Here is a 15,673-nt window from a genome sequence, read left to right on the forward strand (position 1 = left end):
TGAGAATTTTCCACAGTTTATTGTAATCCACACAGTCAAAGGCTTTGGCATAGTCAATAAAGCAGAAATAGTTTGTTTTCTGGAACTCTCTTGCATTTTCAATGATCCAGCGGATGTTGACAATCTCTCGTTCCTTTTCTAAACCCAGCTTGAACATCTGGAAGTTCACGGTTCACATATTGTTGAAGCCTGGCTTGGAGAATTTTGAGCATTACTTTATTGGCATGTGAGATAAGTGCAATTGTGCAGTAGTTTGAGCATTCTTTGACTTTGCCTTTCTTTGGGGTTGGAATAAAAACTAACCTTTTCTAGTCCTGTGGCCACTGCTGAGTTTTCCAAATGTGCTGGCATATTGAGTGCAGCACTTTCACAGCATCATCTTTCAGGATTTGAAATAGTTCCACTGGAATGCTATCACCTCCACTAGCTTTGTTCGTAGTGATGCTTCCTAAGGCCCACTTGACTTCACATTCCAGGATGTCTGGCTCTAGGTGAGTGATCACACCATCGTGATCATCTGAGTCGTGAAGATCTTTTTTGTACAGTTCTTCTGCGTATTCTTGCCACCTCTTCTTAATATCTTCTGCTTCTGTTAGCTCCATACCATTTCTGTACTTTATTGAGCCCATCTTTGCATGAGATGTTCCCTTGGTATCTTTAATTTTCTTAGGATCTCTAGTCTTTCCCATTCTATTGTTTTCCTATATTTCTTTGCACTGATCACTGGGGAAGGTTATCTTATTGCTCCTTGGTATTTGGAATGCTGCATTCAAATGGATATATCTTTCCTTTTCTCCTTTGCTTTTTGCTTCTCTTCTCTTCTCTTCATAGCTATTTGTAAGGCCTCCTCAGACAGCCATTTTGCTTTTTTGCATTTCTTTTTCTTGGTGATGGTCTTGATCCCTGTCTCCTGTACAGTATCGTGAACCTCAGTCCATAGTTCATCAGGCACTCTGTCTATCAAATCTAGTCCCTTAAATCTATTTCTCACTTCCACTGTATAATTGTTAGGGATTTGATTTAGGTCACCTGAATGGTCTAGTTGTTTTCCATACTTTCTTCAATTTCAGTCTGAATTTGGCAATGAGTTGTTCATGATCTGAGCCACAATCAGCTCCCAGTCTTGTTTTTGCTAACTGTATAGAGCTTCTCCATCTTTGGTTGCAAGGAATATATTCAGTCTGATTTTGGTGTTGACCATCTGGTGATGTCCATGTGTGGAGGCTTCTCTTGTTTTGTTGAAGAGGGTGTTTGCTATGACCAGTGCATTCTCTCGGCAGAACTCTATTAGCCTTTGCCCTGCTTCATTCTGTACTCCAAGGCCAAATTTGCCTGTTACTCCAGGTGTTTCTTGACTTCCTACTTTTGCATTCCAGTCCCCTGTAATGAAAAGGACATCTTTTTTGAGTGTTAATTCTGGAAGGTCTTGTAGAGGTCTTCATAGAACCATTCAACTTCAGCTTCTTCAGCGTTACTGGTCGAGGCGTAGAGTTGGATTACTGTGATATTTAACATCTTAATACTATAATACTAGTATCTCCCTTAATTTTTTTACTCTATGTATCAGCATTCTGACAGTTGGATCGAGCATATTCGTAAGTAAAATTGTCTTAATTGTATGATAGCTTTGATGTCATTAAAACTTGAGTCCCACATCTCAATACAGTTTCATATTCCTTTTACATTTATTCTTCCTATTGTAGGGTTACAACTTTTGTAATCTTCAGTTAGTTAAAATGACCAATTACCTCAAATTATAGTATTAAGTTTTAAATTTCAGTCTGCATAGATACCAAAAGTATTCCATTTGATAACGTGTGATAAGCACAATGTACATTTTAAATATTAGTTGTTAAGCTGGTTAGACCTATAAAAAACATAATTTGCAGCCTACTGAATAACCCTCAACCTGTTTGTTCGTGTAGTGTCAGTTAGAAAATAACTTTCTAAGTTACAAAAAGCTGATTGTTTGGGCATGACTAATTTGTTATTTGGAAAAGTTGACTTTATCTTCATCTGTCTTCATTATTCTTACTTGATGTTATTTACTTATTTACTTAGGAGAAGTAGAGAATTAAGACTATCCTTTCTAGTTTAGAGTTCTTTTCTATTTACGTTTCACTTGATTGTGGAATATTTGCTTACCATCTTGAACCTATGTGCTGTGTATGGGCATATGGAGTCTAATTTTTTTTAAGTCACATTTATTTTTTTATCCTGAGGTTAACAGTTATGCACATTCAGTATAGAAAATTTGTTAACATGCAGAAAAACAGAATAATGAAACAATTATGAATCTGAACTATTTCAGATTTTGGCATAAGACATCCTCATCTTGATTCTGTATATTCCTGCTAGTTTATCTGTGTATTATTTTTTGTATATACATGTTTATATATATATAAATCAGAATTATACCACTTGAAACTCTTTTCATTTTAGCTTAAAGTATTGCGGACATTTTATCATAATTTTACATAATCTCTAACAAATGTTTTAATGATCATAGATCCTATTCAGTAGATGGACCTCATCCATTAACTGATCCTCAATTACTGGACATATACGTTTTTGTTTGTTTGGTTTTTTTTTTTTCTAATTTTGGTATTATTTCAGGTTATTTAATTGTTAATAGTTTCCCTACATAGACTATGGCATTTTGAAACTGTTCAAAGCTTTTGGTTGGTAGTACTTACATATGCTTGCATTGGGAATGGAAAGTAATCTTGTTGGCTGATGTGACTTAATATTGTTACAAAATATATTACTATTTTCTTTTATAGAAATTCTGAAAATTATTGTGGAAATGTTTTTACCTCATATGAACCACCTGACATTGGAACAGACTTTCTTTTCACAAGTGCTGCCAAAGGTATAGTACTATTATTATCTTAATATACATGTTTTCAAGGCTAGTAAAATCTAGCCTCAGTTTTAGGACATTTATTCTTAATTTCTTAATGTATCATATGCTTGAAATACAAATAAAACAGTTAAAAATGATTTCATGTGAGAATATAATGGTGTTAGTGTGACTGTTATGTGAATAAACAACTTATGTTTTCAGAGAGTATGGATTTTTTACTAATTGCATTTTTATTATTTGTAGTTAATTTTAAATACTCTTATAATTTTTAAAGCTATTCATTGAAAATTAGGATGGATGATGAAGTTAGTTAAGTCTCTTTTTGTATCTTCTCTGTACAGTTTATTAATAATTGTTAAATTTCATTGTCTGGAAAAATGAAGCCAGAATTTATCAAAGTAGCCTTAGAATAAAAATGTCTAGAATATCGGTAAAATCAAGTAAATTAAGAGGAAGCATCAAATTTACGACTGCATAGCTACCTTTTAGATATATGTGGTATACCTTTTCTCTGAAAAGCAGTGTCATTACTTTTTTTTTTATTATTATGAGAACTAAAGGTACTTTGCTGACAAAATGAGACTTTTTTTTGTAATAACTTCTCTCTTATTGGAATGGACTTTGTGTAGTTTTGAAGCAAATAGTTATCAAACCTCCTTTTACTCATTCACTCAGTTCTCTAAAAAGATTCTTAAAATTTGTTCTTGATACCAAAAAAAGTCTAACTAATCTGTGGATGAAAAGGAGATATTGAGTGTTAACAGGCCTAAGGGAAACAGTACCCTCTTTAATTACAGTGTGTTGTCAACTATGATTGTTCTTGTAGTGCAGTGTTTAGGCCACTTAACTTTTTTAGATCTTAATTTGGCTAACTTTTCAGACAAAAACACTTTGTTCTGAGGTCACGTACTGTGTCTCTAATCTAGGAATGGTGTTTTGAGTTGGTCAAAAATGGAAACTGGATAGAAAACAAGTAAATAGGTAATTCAACACAGATTCATTACCACGACCAGAAAATATCCGATTAATGTTCACATGGATGTTGATTGGTTAAGAGCATCATCTTTTATTTATATAAGTGTAAGAGTAGCACTTTTGTTACAACACCAGAGCTTTGAGTGATCTCTTTATGGATGTTATTACAGAAATAGAAGACATCAATTTTTGTTGAAGACTTTGTATTTTTCAAAGAGATTTTATTGTGGAAACACTATACAAAAAATACTATACACACACATTATTAACTTTATTAGGTACAGTTGTTATACTGGACAATATCCTGTGGCTATTAATAATGCAAAATCAAGTCAATTTTTTTTTGAACGGTGTGTCTTTCCTTTTCTAGTGACTTCTATTACTGCTGTTTATGACCTGCTTTGTTTTCACAGACTGTGAGATTATTTGATGACATGATGTATGAGTTAACCAGTCAAGCCAGAGAACTGTCAAGCCAAAATTTAGAAATCCAGAGCACTCTAAGAAATATTTTACAAGTATGTCAAATATATTAGGAAGGGGGTGGGGCAGAACTTCAAGAGTGTGAGAATTTTTATACTAATGTTAGCTGTATACTCTTTATATAATAGCCCAATGCTAGAATTAAATTTATAGAATTAAAGATATGAAGATATTGCAGAAGGCATAAATGAATTTTTATACAATTTCGTGCTTAATAAACATCTTAATAAACTTGTATAAGTTTAGACAAGTAATAAACTAGTATAAGACAAATATAATCAAGATATCATGCCCTATCTATAATTCCAAGGCATATGTGTAGAACACCTGCCGTATACTTTGATGTGTGGGTTAGTATGCCAACTTCCTTTTTTAACCAAATGTCTAGCCAGTTTTAATATTTGTAATTCAGATAGACTAAAGTTATGTGTAAGGAGGAACAGAGAGTCCATTTTGTTCATTGCTATATCCCTAGTATACAGTTCAGATGCACAGAAAATATGTTCTGAGTGAAACTTCTTTCCTTACTTCCAGACAATGGTACAGCTATTAGGAGCTCTTACTGGATGTGTTCAGCATGTCTGTGCCACTCAGGAATCCGTCATTCTAGAAAATATTCATAGTCTTCCATCCTCTATCCTACATGTAATCAAAAGTACATTTGTACATTGTAAGGTGAGTAATGGGTCTAAGTACACTTTAAATGGCCTAGAATCCATGAGCAAAGGGCCTGAGTTGGTAGTGTTTATGTTTGTTCATAAGCTTACATTTATCCTATATTATTGCATTGGATTTTTCCACAGAGCAAACAGCATGTATGTAGATGTTTCAAAATAAGTAATTATAGAGAAATCTTACAAAGGGGGCTCTTGCAGTTTCCTTGTTGTTGTCTTATTCTATTTCCTCTTGGTAAGGAAAGAAGTGATATGGATTCATGTTGAGTCACAGGGATCCTGAAATAGTTCTGTTGTGGCACTGGTGACTCAGGTGAATTCCTTAACAATTAGGTGCCTATAAATGGACCTTGACCTTTATTTAGTCCTGTGGTAGCTTTAAAGCAGAAAAGCTGGCTTAAGATTTGTGGGTCACAGGCAATTTTGATAATGCTATTTGTTGGGTGAATGTACCTCTCTAGTTACCTAATCCTTCTCTTTGGTGATAGGGTACTAAAATGTCATGCCATGGACCTAATGTTATTAATCTCCTTTTTTGTTCTATATTTGTAAGATCTTAGAAGTCAGAGATTGTATTTTATACATGCTTGCATCTCTTAAAGTACACTATATACGATGAAATTTCATTAAGCATTTCTTTAATGAATATGTCATTCAGTAAAAATATTGAATTTATAAGCTCTGATAGAATGAGTTAAAATAAATTTGGCTCCTGAGCATTCTCTGATTTGCTTTTTTCCTCTCGTTATTTTTTTGTGATCAGAATAGTGAATCTGTCTATTCTGGGCGTCTACACCTAGTCGCAGACCTTCTGCAGGCTCTTTTTAAGGAAGCCTATTCTCTTCAGAAGCAGCTCATGGAACTGCTGGATATGGTGTGCATGAACCCTTTAATAGATGAGCATGATGATATTTTGAATATGGTAGTAGGTGAGTGAGGAAAACTTACTACTTAGTATGTGATGTATATTGATTATAAACCATGCATCAACTAAATTATTGAACCCAATCATTGTTTCTAATTAATGATTCATGATATTAAATGTATAAAAAATTTAAATCCTACCCAATAAACTTTTAATCTTTTCGATTTTTAGGTTTTGTAGAGTTGATATTTGATGCATTAACAGATTTATATATTTAGGCTAGTGATTTTCCCTACTTTCTTCAATTAAGTCTGAATTTGGCAATAAGGAGTTCATGATCTGAGCCACAGTCAGCTCCTGGCCTTGTTTTTGCTGACTGTATAGAGATTTTCCATCTTTGGTTGCAAAGAATATAATCAATCTGATTTTTATATTGACCATCTGGTGATGTCCACTGCTTTATTGACTACACCAAAGGCTTTGACTGTGTGGATCACAACAAACTCGAAAAGTCTTCAAGAGATGGGAATACCAGACAACCTTACCTGCCTCCTGAGAAATCTGTATGCAGGTCAAGAAGCAACAGTTAGAAATGGACATGGAATAGCAGACTCGTTCCAAATAGGAAAAGAGTACATCAAGGCTGTATGTTGTTACCCTACTTATTTAACTTATATGCAGAGTACATCATATGAAATGCTGGGCTGGATGAAGCACAAGCTGGAATCAACTTTGCTGGGAGAAATATCAGTAACCTCAGACATGCAGATGACACCACCCTTATGGCAGAAAGTGAAGAAGAACTAAAGAGCCTCTTTATGAAACTTGGCTTAAAGCTCAACATTCAGAAAACAAAGATCATGGCATCTGGTCCCATCACTTCATGGCAAATAGATGGGGAAACAGTGGAAACAGTGAGAGACTTTATTTTCTTGGGCTCCAAAATCACTGCAGAAGGTGATTGCAGCCATGAAATTAAAAGACGCTTACTCCTTGGAAAGAAAGCTATGATCAACCTAGACAGCATATTGAAAAGCAGAGACATTACTTTCCCAGCAAAGGTCCGTCTAGTGAAAGCTATAGTTTTTCCAGTAGTCATGTATGGATGTGAGAGTTGGACTATAAAGAAAGCTGAGCACTGAAGAATTTATGCTTTTGAACTGTGGTGTTGGAGAAGACTTTTGAGAGTCTCGGACTTCAAGGAGATCCAAGCAGTCCATCCTAAAGGAAATCAGTCCTGAATATTTATTGGAAGGACTGATGCTGAAGCTGAAACTCCACCTGATGCAAAGAGCTGATTCATTTGAAAAGACCCTGATGCTGGGAAAGATTGAAGGCGGGAGGAGAAGACAGAGGATGACGACAGAGGATGAGATGGCTGGATGGCATCACCGACTCAATGGACATGAGTTTGAGTAAGCTCCAGGAGTTGGTGATGGACTGTGCTGCAGTCCATGGGGTCGCAAAGAGTCAGAGACAGCTGAGCAACTGAGCTGAACTGATATATTTAGTCAATGTTCAAAGTAGGTTGTTTCTCCACAATGATTAGCAAAGAAAGCTGTGCAGCCTTGTACCTTCTAAAGCAGTAGCTTTCAGAATTTTTAAGCCATAAATTCATAGTAAGAAAGTTTTCATTCCTTCCTGAAACACACATAAATACGCATGTATGTGTGTTTGTGTATATGTATACTACATTTATTTATTGTACATGAAATAATGTACTCTATTATAGTCGATTTCATTGTTAGAAAGTGCTGATTGCTCCTTCATTAATTTCATCACTTGCCAAATGCATCATGTCCCAGAGTTTAAGAAACAATACTCCATAAGGGCAAAGGTTGCATTCATAACTTCAGCATAAGGAGAGTAAGTTGGTTTTGTACAGTATTATAAGGTACCTTTTGCTCTGAAAAACCACCCCAAAATCCATTGTATTGAAGCAACTACTAGGGAGTTCCTTGGGGGTCCAGTGGTTAGGACTTGGGGCTGTCATTGTCAAGGCCTGTGTTCAGTCCCTGGTGAGGGACTGAAAATCCTGCAAGCTGAGTGGCACAGCCCCCCCAAAATGAAAAAAATATAGCGATTACTGTTTCATTTATTCATAGTTCTGAGTTAGTATTTTTAGGCTGGGCTGAGGTGGGACAGGATTTCTCTGCTTCACAGGGTGTAACTGGCTCACCTGGGTGTTTGTGGCCATTGACCTTACTCATGAGTGGTTGTGAGCAGAGGGAGGAATAATGTGCTGAGTCAGCCATGTGTACCCCATCATCCAGCAGGTTAGCCTGGGATCAGCTACCTGCTGATAGCCTCAGGTGTTGTCAGAGCAGCAAGAGAGGGTAGGCCCCCGTAGTCAGGCACTTTAAAGTCTTTGCTTGCCTTAAACGTTTATTTTTGTCCTTTTGACCAAAGTAAGTTATGTGGCTATGTCTGGGATCTGTGGAAGGGAACTGCCTAAGCTCGTGGACATAGAAAGGGGGTTTATTGTGCTTACTTTTACAAATTATCTACTACAGGCAGAGTAGAAACCTTAATAAGTACTGTACAAATTTGTTTTGATTCTTCTTTGTTAGGTTTTCTTTCCTTAGCAATATATCATTTTTTATTAGAATATCTGCAGATTTCAGTTATAATAGGGCACAAATTTTATTCCACTGAACATTTTTCATTTTATTTAGGTCACAGAGTAGCTATAAGCATCAAACTTAATTTTCCATATTTTATAAAAACTCTAAATCAAAAGTGTGACACTTTCACTAATTATTTTGATGTAATTTTTTAAAACTATATTACTTATTTTAACAAATGTTAAGATCATTCATTAGATATTTTTAAACTCACTCCATATAATATTTCAATGTCCTAAGAGTTCTTTTCTCTTTCCTTGTAGTTATTCATTCATTGTTGGATATTTGCTCTGTTATTTCCAGTATGGACCATGCATTTCATGCCAATACTTGGAAATTTATAATTAAGTAAGTTTTTGTTTTTACTTTTTGTAATATATTTTCCATATCCAAAGTCTTAATTATTTGTAAGTTTTCTTAGATTGCATTTAAAACATTTTGTATGGGTTCGTGTAATATTTACTGACACTGCTCTCTGATAATCCAGATATTGTACATGTAACTCCCAAACTAAATGTTACTTCTTTATCCTGCCATCTCTAAAATTAAAAAAAAGTTCTACTCAGTTAGCTAGTACATCTGAAATAATAGGGCATGGGTCTTAACCACTTGCCTACTGCTGCTGCTAAGTCACTTCAGTCGTGTCAGACTCTGTGCAACCCCATAGACTGCAGCCCACCAGGCTGGGATTCTCCAGGCAAGAACACTGGAGTGGGTTGCCATTTCCTTCTCCAATGCATGAAAGTGAAAAGTGAAACTGAAGTCACTCAGTTGTGTCTGACCCTCAGCAGCCCCATGGACTTAAGCCTACCAGGCTCCTCCGTCCGTGGGATTTTCCAGGCAAGAGTACTGGAGTGGGGTGCCATTGCCTTCTCCATGCCAACTGCTACTAGTGTTTAACTATCAACTATCCTTTTTCCAGGCTTAGGAAAGTTAATAATTATCATTAGAGCTGAATACAATCCCCTCATTATATGCTTTTGAGTTGAGTTTAATTCCATTTATAATTTTAACTAGAACATTGTGTGAGGTTACTAGGGAGAATGTCCATAGCATTCATCCGATTCTTGAGGGTGGAGGGAGTATATCTGAGATATAAAAATGGTTAAGAACCTCTACTTTATACATATGCATAAAACATTAAAGATCAGTGTAATACTTTCAGGTCTTGGGTGCTTTTCTTTTTTTTTTTTTAATTTTACTTTACAATACTGTATTGGTTTTGCCATACATTGAAAAATATGGAACGCTTCACGAATTTGCGTGTCATCCTTGCGCAGGGGCCATGCTAATCTTCTCTGTATTGTTCCAATTTTAGTATATGTGCTGCCGAAGCGAGCACTTGGATGCTTTTCTTGCACCAGGTCATTACATTGCCAATAAGTAATAAATAGTGCAGTGGTTAAAAGTGTCAACTCACAGCCATGCTGCATATACTTGAATCCTTTCTGAAATCATTTACCCTTTGGAAGTCCTAGGCAAGTTAGTTAACTTCTCTGAGCCTTAGTTTGCTCATCTGAAAATGGAAGTTATAACAAAAGTACCTTCTTTATGGGGGTATACTGTGTGGATCACAATAAACTGTGGAAAATTCTCAAAGAGATGGGAATACCAGACCACCTAACCTGCCTCTTGAGAAATCTGTATGCAGGTCAGGAAGCAACAGTTAGAACTGGACATGGAACAACAGAATGGTTCTAAATAGGAAAAGGAGTACGTCAAGGCTGTATATTGACGTGATGGACTCGATGGACGTGAGTCTGAGTGAACTCCGGGAGTTGGTGATGGACAGGGAGGCCTGGCGTGCTGCGATTCATGGGGTCGCAAAGAGTCGGGCACAACTGAGCGACTGAACTGAACTGAGTGAGAATTAATTGAGTTTATCAGTGTGAAGTGCTTAGAACTCTGCAAGGCTAGTGAAGTACTCAGTGAGTTAGTCATACTACCATCACCATCAGGGCTTCCCAGGTGGTACAGTAGTAAAGAATCTGCCTGACAATGCAGGAGATGCAGGTTTGATCCCTGGTCCAGGAAGATCCCCTGGAGAAGGAAATGGCAACCCACCTAAGTATTCTTGCCTGGAGAATCCCATGGATAGAGGAAGCTGGTGGGCTACAGTCCATAGAGTCGCTAAGAGTCAGACACGATTGAGCAACTGAGCACACACGCCATCACCATCAAATATCGTCTACTCTTGCCCACTTCTGATTCATTTTCTATTCTGCATTCAGACTGATTTGCTTCTAAAAAGTTCAATCAAATCATGTCACTCTACTGTTTAAAGTCCATCCAAGTTAGAGTAGATGTCTCCGTTGTAGCACCCTGAACTTCTCCACCTTAGCATTTGTCACAGCTGCAATCAATCAGTTATTCTTACATTATTTAATCTTCTGTCTTGTGTTGGACCAGAAATTCCATACAGACAGGACAGGGATTGTGTCTTTTCATTCACTCCTCTATCTCCAGGCCCTCACAGACTCCAGTGTATAGTAAGAGTTCAATTAATATTTTATAAGGAGAAATAAAAACTTAGCAACTTAAGCTAATATGACAACTTCAGAGGTAAAGTCAGCACGTCTTAATTATGCCATGTCTATTATAAATGATGCATTTAGATTTTTTAATGTGTTCTATCAAATCATATTATGGTCTTAAGTTATTTAATGTGTTACTTGTGGTGATTATATTTTCTTTTTTTTCATTTAGGCAGAGCCTTAAGCACCAGTCGGTTATAAAGAGTCAGCTGAAACACAAAGATATAATTACTAGCTTGTGTGAAGACATTCTTTTCTCCTTCCATGCTTGTTTACGGTTGGCTGAGCAGATGATGCAGTCAGATGCACAGGTAAAAATGTGGGCTGACAGCACTGTGAACAGTAGCTCCTTTTCCTCTGACAGTTATTACTAAATCTATAGATCAGTTTACCAAAATGGGTTTTAATTTCTTTTGTTTTTGTTTTCAACCTGTGAGATTATTTGTAGCCCAATATTACTTTTCACCCAGACGTTACATTAGACTCCTGTAACTCCTCTACTTTCATTCTCTCTACAGTCAGTCTGTCCCTGCCTTTTAAATACTCGCTGGTTGGTCAAGGCATTCTCCTCAGAATCCTTGCAGTCTTTTCTACTCTTACGCAGAAGTCTAATTCCTTAGTGCTATTTTTATTTAAGGTTGTCTTGAAATAGCCACAGTGAACCTTTTCTTCACCAATCCATTGCAACTTGTAGAGAAGCAGTATACACTTGTGTGTATGTGTGTGTATCTGTCAGTCTTCTAAACTTGGTTTATACTTATATATATTTATATTGATTTCAAAAAATAGTGTTGAATTTGCATCAGTTTTATAAAACATTGCATTCTAAAAATTTGTAATTTGCTTATTGGGAATTACAGTTTATTTTTCTATAACTGTTATACATAGTCTGTTCTCAGACTAGCTCTTTAAAGTTTAACTCATAATAGTCCTAAATTAAAGGACTAAGCATACTCATGACTTAACAGTTATAACTAATAATTTCAATGTGTTGTTATTTTTAAGTTGCTAAGTCGTATCCAGCGCTTTGTGGTACCATGGACTGTAGCGCGCTGGGCTCCCCTCTTCTTCACTGTCTCCTGGAGTTTGCTCAACTTCATGTCCACTGACTCGGTGATGCCATCCAACCATCTCATCCTCTGTCATCCTCTTTTCCTCCTGGCCTCAATCTTTCCCAGTATCAGGGTCTTGTCCAATGAACTGACTCTTTGCATCATGTGGCCAAAGTATTGGAGCTTCAGCATCAGTCCTTCCAATGAATATTCAGGGTTGATTTCCTTTAGGGTGGACTAGTTTGATCTCCTTGTTGTCCAGTGGATTCTCAAGTGTCTTCTCCAACACCACAGTTCAAAACCATCGCTTCTTCACTCCTCATGCTTCTTTATGGTCCAACTCTCACATCCATACATAACTACAGGAGAAACCATACCTTTGACCACATGGATCTTTGTCAGCAAAGTGATGTCTTTGTTTTTTGATATACTGTCTAGGTTTGTCATAGCTTTCCTTCCAGAGAGCAAGCATCTTTTAGTTTCATGGCTGCAGTCACCGTCCACAGTGATTTAGGAGCATAATAAAATAAAATCTATCACTGTTTCCCTATCTATTTGCCATGAAGTGATGGAACTAGCCAGGCTTCAGCAATACGTGAACCGTGAACTTCCAGATGTTCAAGCTGGTTTTAGAAAAGGCAGAGGAACCAGAGATCAAATTGCCAACATGCAGTGGATCATTGCAAAAGCAAGAGAGTTCCAGAAAAACATCTATTTCTGCTTTATTGACTGTGCCAAAGCCTTTGACTATGTGGAGCACAATAAACTGGAAAATTCTGAAAGAGATGGGAATACAGAGCACCTGACCTGCCTCTTGAGAAATCTGTATGCAGGTCAGGAAGCAACAGTTAGAACTGGACATGGAACAACAGACTGGTTCCAAATAAGAAAAGGAGTACATCAAGGCTGTATACTGTCGCCCTACTTATTTAACTTATATGCAGAGTATATGAGAAATCCTGGGCTGGAAGAAGCACAAGCTGGAATCAAGATTGCCAGGAGAAATATCAATAACCTCAGATATGCAGATGACACCACCCTTATGGCAGAAAGTGAAGAGGAACTAAAGAGCCTTCTGATGAAGGTGAAAGGAGAGTGAAAACGTTGGCTTAAAGCTCAACGTTGAGAAAACGATCACGGCATCCAGTCCCATCACTTCATGGGAAATAGATGGGGAAACAGTGGAAACAGTGTCAGACTTTATTTTTTGGGGCTCCAAAATCACTGCAGATGGTGATTGCAGCCATGAAATTAAAAGACACTTACTCCTTGGAAGAAAAGTTATGACCAACCTAGACAGCATATTGAAAAGCAGACACATTACTTTGTCAACAAAGGTCTGTCCAGTCAAGGCTATGGTTTTTCCAAAAGTCATGCATGGATGTGAGAGTTGGACTGTAAGAAAGCTGAGCACCAAAGAATTGATGCTTTTGAACTGTGGTGTTGGAGAAGACTCTTGAGAGTCCCTGGACTGCAAGGAGATCCATCCAGTCCATCCTAAAGGAGATCAGTCCTGGGTGTTCATTGGAAGGACTGATGTTGAAACTGAAACTCTAATACTTTGGCCACCTGATGCGAAGAGCTGACTTTGAAAAGACCCTGATGCTGGGAAAGATTGAGGGCAGGAGGAGAAGGGGACGACAGAGGATGAGATGGTTGGATGGCATTACTGACTCAGTTAACATGAGTTTGGGTAAACTCTGGGAGTTGGTGATGGACAGGGAGGCCTGGTGTGCTGCAGTTCATGGGGTCGCAAAGAGTTGGACACAACTGAGCAATTGAACTGATGGGACTAGATGCCATTATCTTAGTTTTTTGAATGTTGAGTTTTAAGCCTGCTTTTTCACTTTACTTTTTCACTTTCATCACGAGGTTCTTTAGTTCCTCTTTGCCTTCTGCCATTAGAGTTCTATGAGGTTGATATCTCTCCTGGCAATCTTGACTCCAACTTGTGATTCATCCAGTTTGGAATTTCACATGGTGTACTCTGCATAGAAGTTAAATTTTCATTGGTAAATGAGTTAAATATTTTCCCATAGGATAACAGTAACATCTCTTCCTGTCGTAGACCTGTGAATGGATATAGGAAATTCCTTTGTCCATTGTTCTTTGCCCAGCAACTGTGGGGGTGGGCATGTGAGGATTTATTCAGTTCCTAAAATTGGTCACAGCTTCTAGGGCCGGGATGATCTGAAAAGAGAGACCTAGAGGAGGATGGGAAGTTTGAAAATGGCTTCTGAAATTGGTGAGGAGTGAGGAGTAGCTTTAGGAAGAAGCAAACCCTTGCCTTCTTGCTTCTCTTCTTTTTATCTATCCTCCCCTTCCATCCCTTTTTTCCTTTTCTGTCCCCACTTCCTTCATTTATCCTTTCTGATTCCCCTCACCTTGCTGAAAGGAGAAGGTATTTCCTTAACCTGTGTCAGTGGCAGAAAGGATGCTCCCTTTTCCTCCTTTATCTTGTACATTTATATCCTCCACCGCAGCCTCCTCTTTTCCCAGTTTCTATCTTGCTTATCTTGACACCACAGATCCCCCAGTTAGTACTTATTCAGAGAGTAAGATTAGACAGATTCCTTGGAGAGGAGTGAAATGGGGAAAACTGAAGCCACCGTACAGTCTATAGTGGAAGAGGAAAGAGAAGTCCTGAGGGTACCTGATCAGGATGGCTGTTTGTACATAAAGTATATAAGTTCAGTGCATATAAACTCCTTGTATATGAAAATCAGAATTGTAAACTTTACTAACGGTCCAAGTAGATTTTCATGTTTTTCCTTACTTGTTTTTCTTTATTTATTTAGGATTCATAAGAGTAACTAGCACTACTTACTGCTGTCCATTGCCTGAAATGGAGCTTTGAAAAAAAATCTCTGTAGTTTCTCCATTCTTAATTCTAAATTTTAAATAGCAATGCCCTCTGCTGTTTACTATTGATATTTATTGAGGAATCAAACTGTTTCATTAAACTCTTCCAAGCAGTTTTTTCACCTTGTTTTTAAAAATATCAGAAAGAAACCACTGGATTTCATAGGTAATATGCTGTTTATGGAAACATATAGATGTATGAGTCCCTGAATTATGTAGTTGAGGCTGCTATATAACAAATGATCACAACTGACTGCAAATCAGGTGGCAGATTTATTCACTCGCAGTTCTAGAGGATAGATCTCTGAAACATATCAGCAGGACCTTGTTCACTTACAGACTCTGAAAGAGTCCGCTGCATCCTCTCTTTTTCTGGTGTCACTGGCATTCCTGGATTTGCATCTGTACAGCTTCAGTCTCTGCTGCCGTCATCACAAGGTATTCTCTCCTTGTCTCTTCACATTATCTTTAATGGGCACCAGTCATGTTAAATTGAATGCACATCCTACTCCAGTATGATCTCATCTTAACTGATTACATCTGCAACGTCCCTACTTCCAAATAAAGTCACATCCTGGGGTTTTGGGCATTAGGACTTCAACCTGTCTTTTTAGGAGACACAGTTCAACCCACGACAGCTCCTATAAGGGATGTTTTCTCTCCTAAGTCTTGAGCATGGTTTCAAAATGAACTATTATATATAGACTTTGTAACAAGCTTTTCATCACCAGTAATTTA

The 15,673-nt window shown here is 37.3% G+C and overlaps 1 protein-coding gene and 1 non-coding gene across 5 annotated transcripts in view; one reads left to right on the forward strand and one right to left on the reverse strand.

Moving 5' to 3' along the window:
• Positions 1–15,673, forward strand: part of FIRRM (FIGNL1 interacting regulator of recombination and mitosis) — a 50,392-nt gene that overhangs the window by 4,083 nt on the left and 30,636 nt on the right. For all 4 annotated transcript variants that reach the window (XM_060396076.1, XM_012187251.5, XM_060396077.1 and 1 more), the window contains exons 2-8: positions 1,556–1,595; positions 2,784–2,872; positions 4,255–4,359; positions 4,859–4,999; positions 5,762–5,927; positions 8,751–8,835; positions 11,194–11,332. In XM_060396076.1, the coding sequence (XP_060252059.1) occupies positions 1,556–1,595; positions 2,784–2,872; positions 4,255–4,359; positions 4,859–4,999; positions 5,762–5,927; positions 8,751–8,835; positions 11,194–11,332 (765 nt within the window). The remainder of the gene's footprint in view (positions 1–1,555; positions 1,596–2,783; positions 2,873–4,254; positions 4,360–4,858; positions 5,000–5,761; positions 5,928–8,750; positions 8,836–11,193; positions 11,333–15,673) is intronic.
• Positions 9,723–9,829, reverse strand: LOC114117391 (U6 spliceosomal RNA). Its single transcript, XR_003591091.1, has one exon. It is a non-coding gene; the product is annotated as a U6 spliceosomal RNA (small nuclear RNA).

This window comes from Ovis aries, chromosome 12, assembly GCF_016772045.2.
Source record: "Ovis aries strain OAR_USU_Benz2616 breed Rambouillet chromosome 12, ARS-UI_Ramb_v3.0, whole genome shotgun sequence".
Taxonomy (NCBI): Eukaryota; Metazoa; Chordata; class Mammalia; order Artiodactyla; family Bovidae; genus Ovis; species Ovis aries.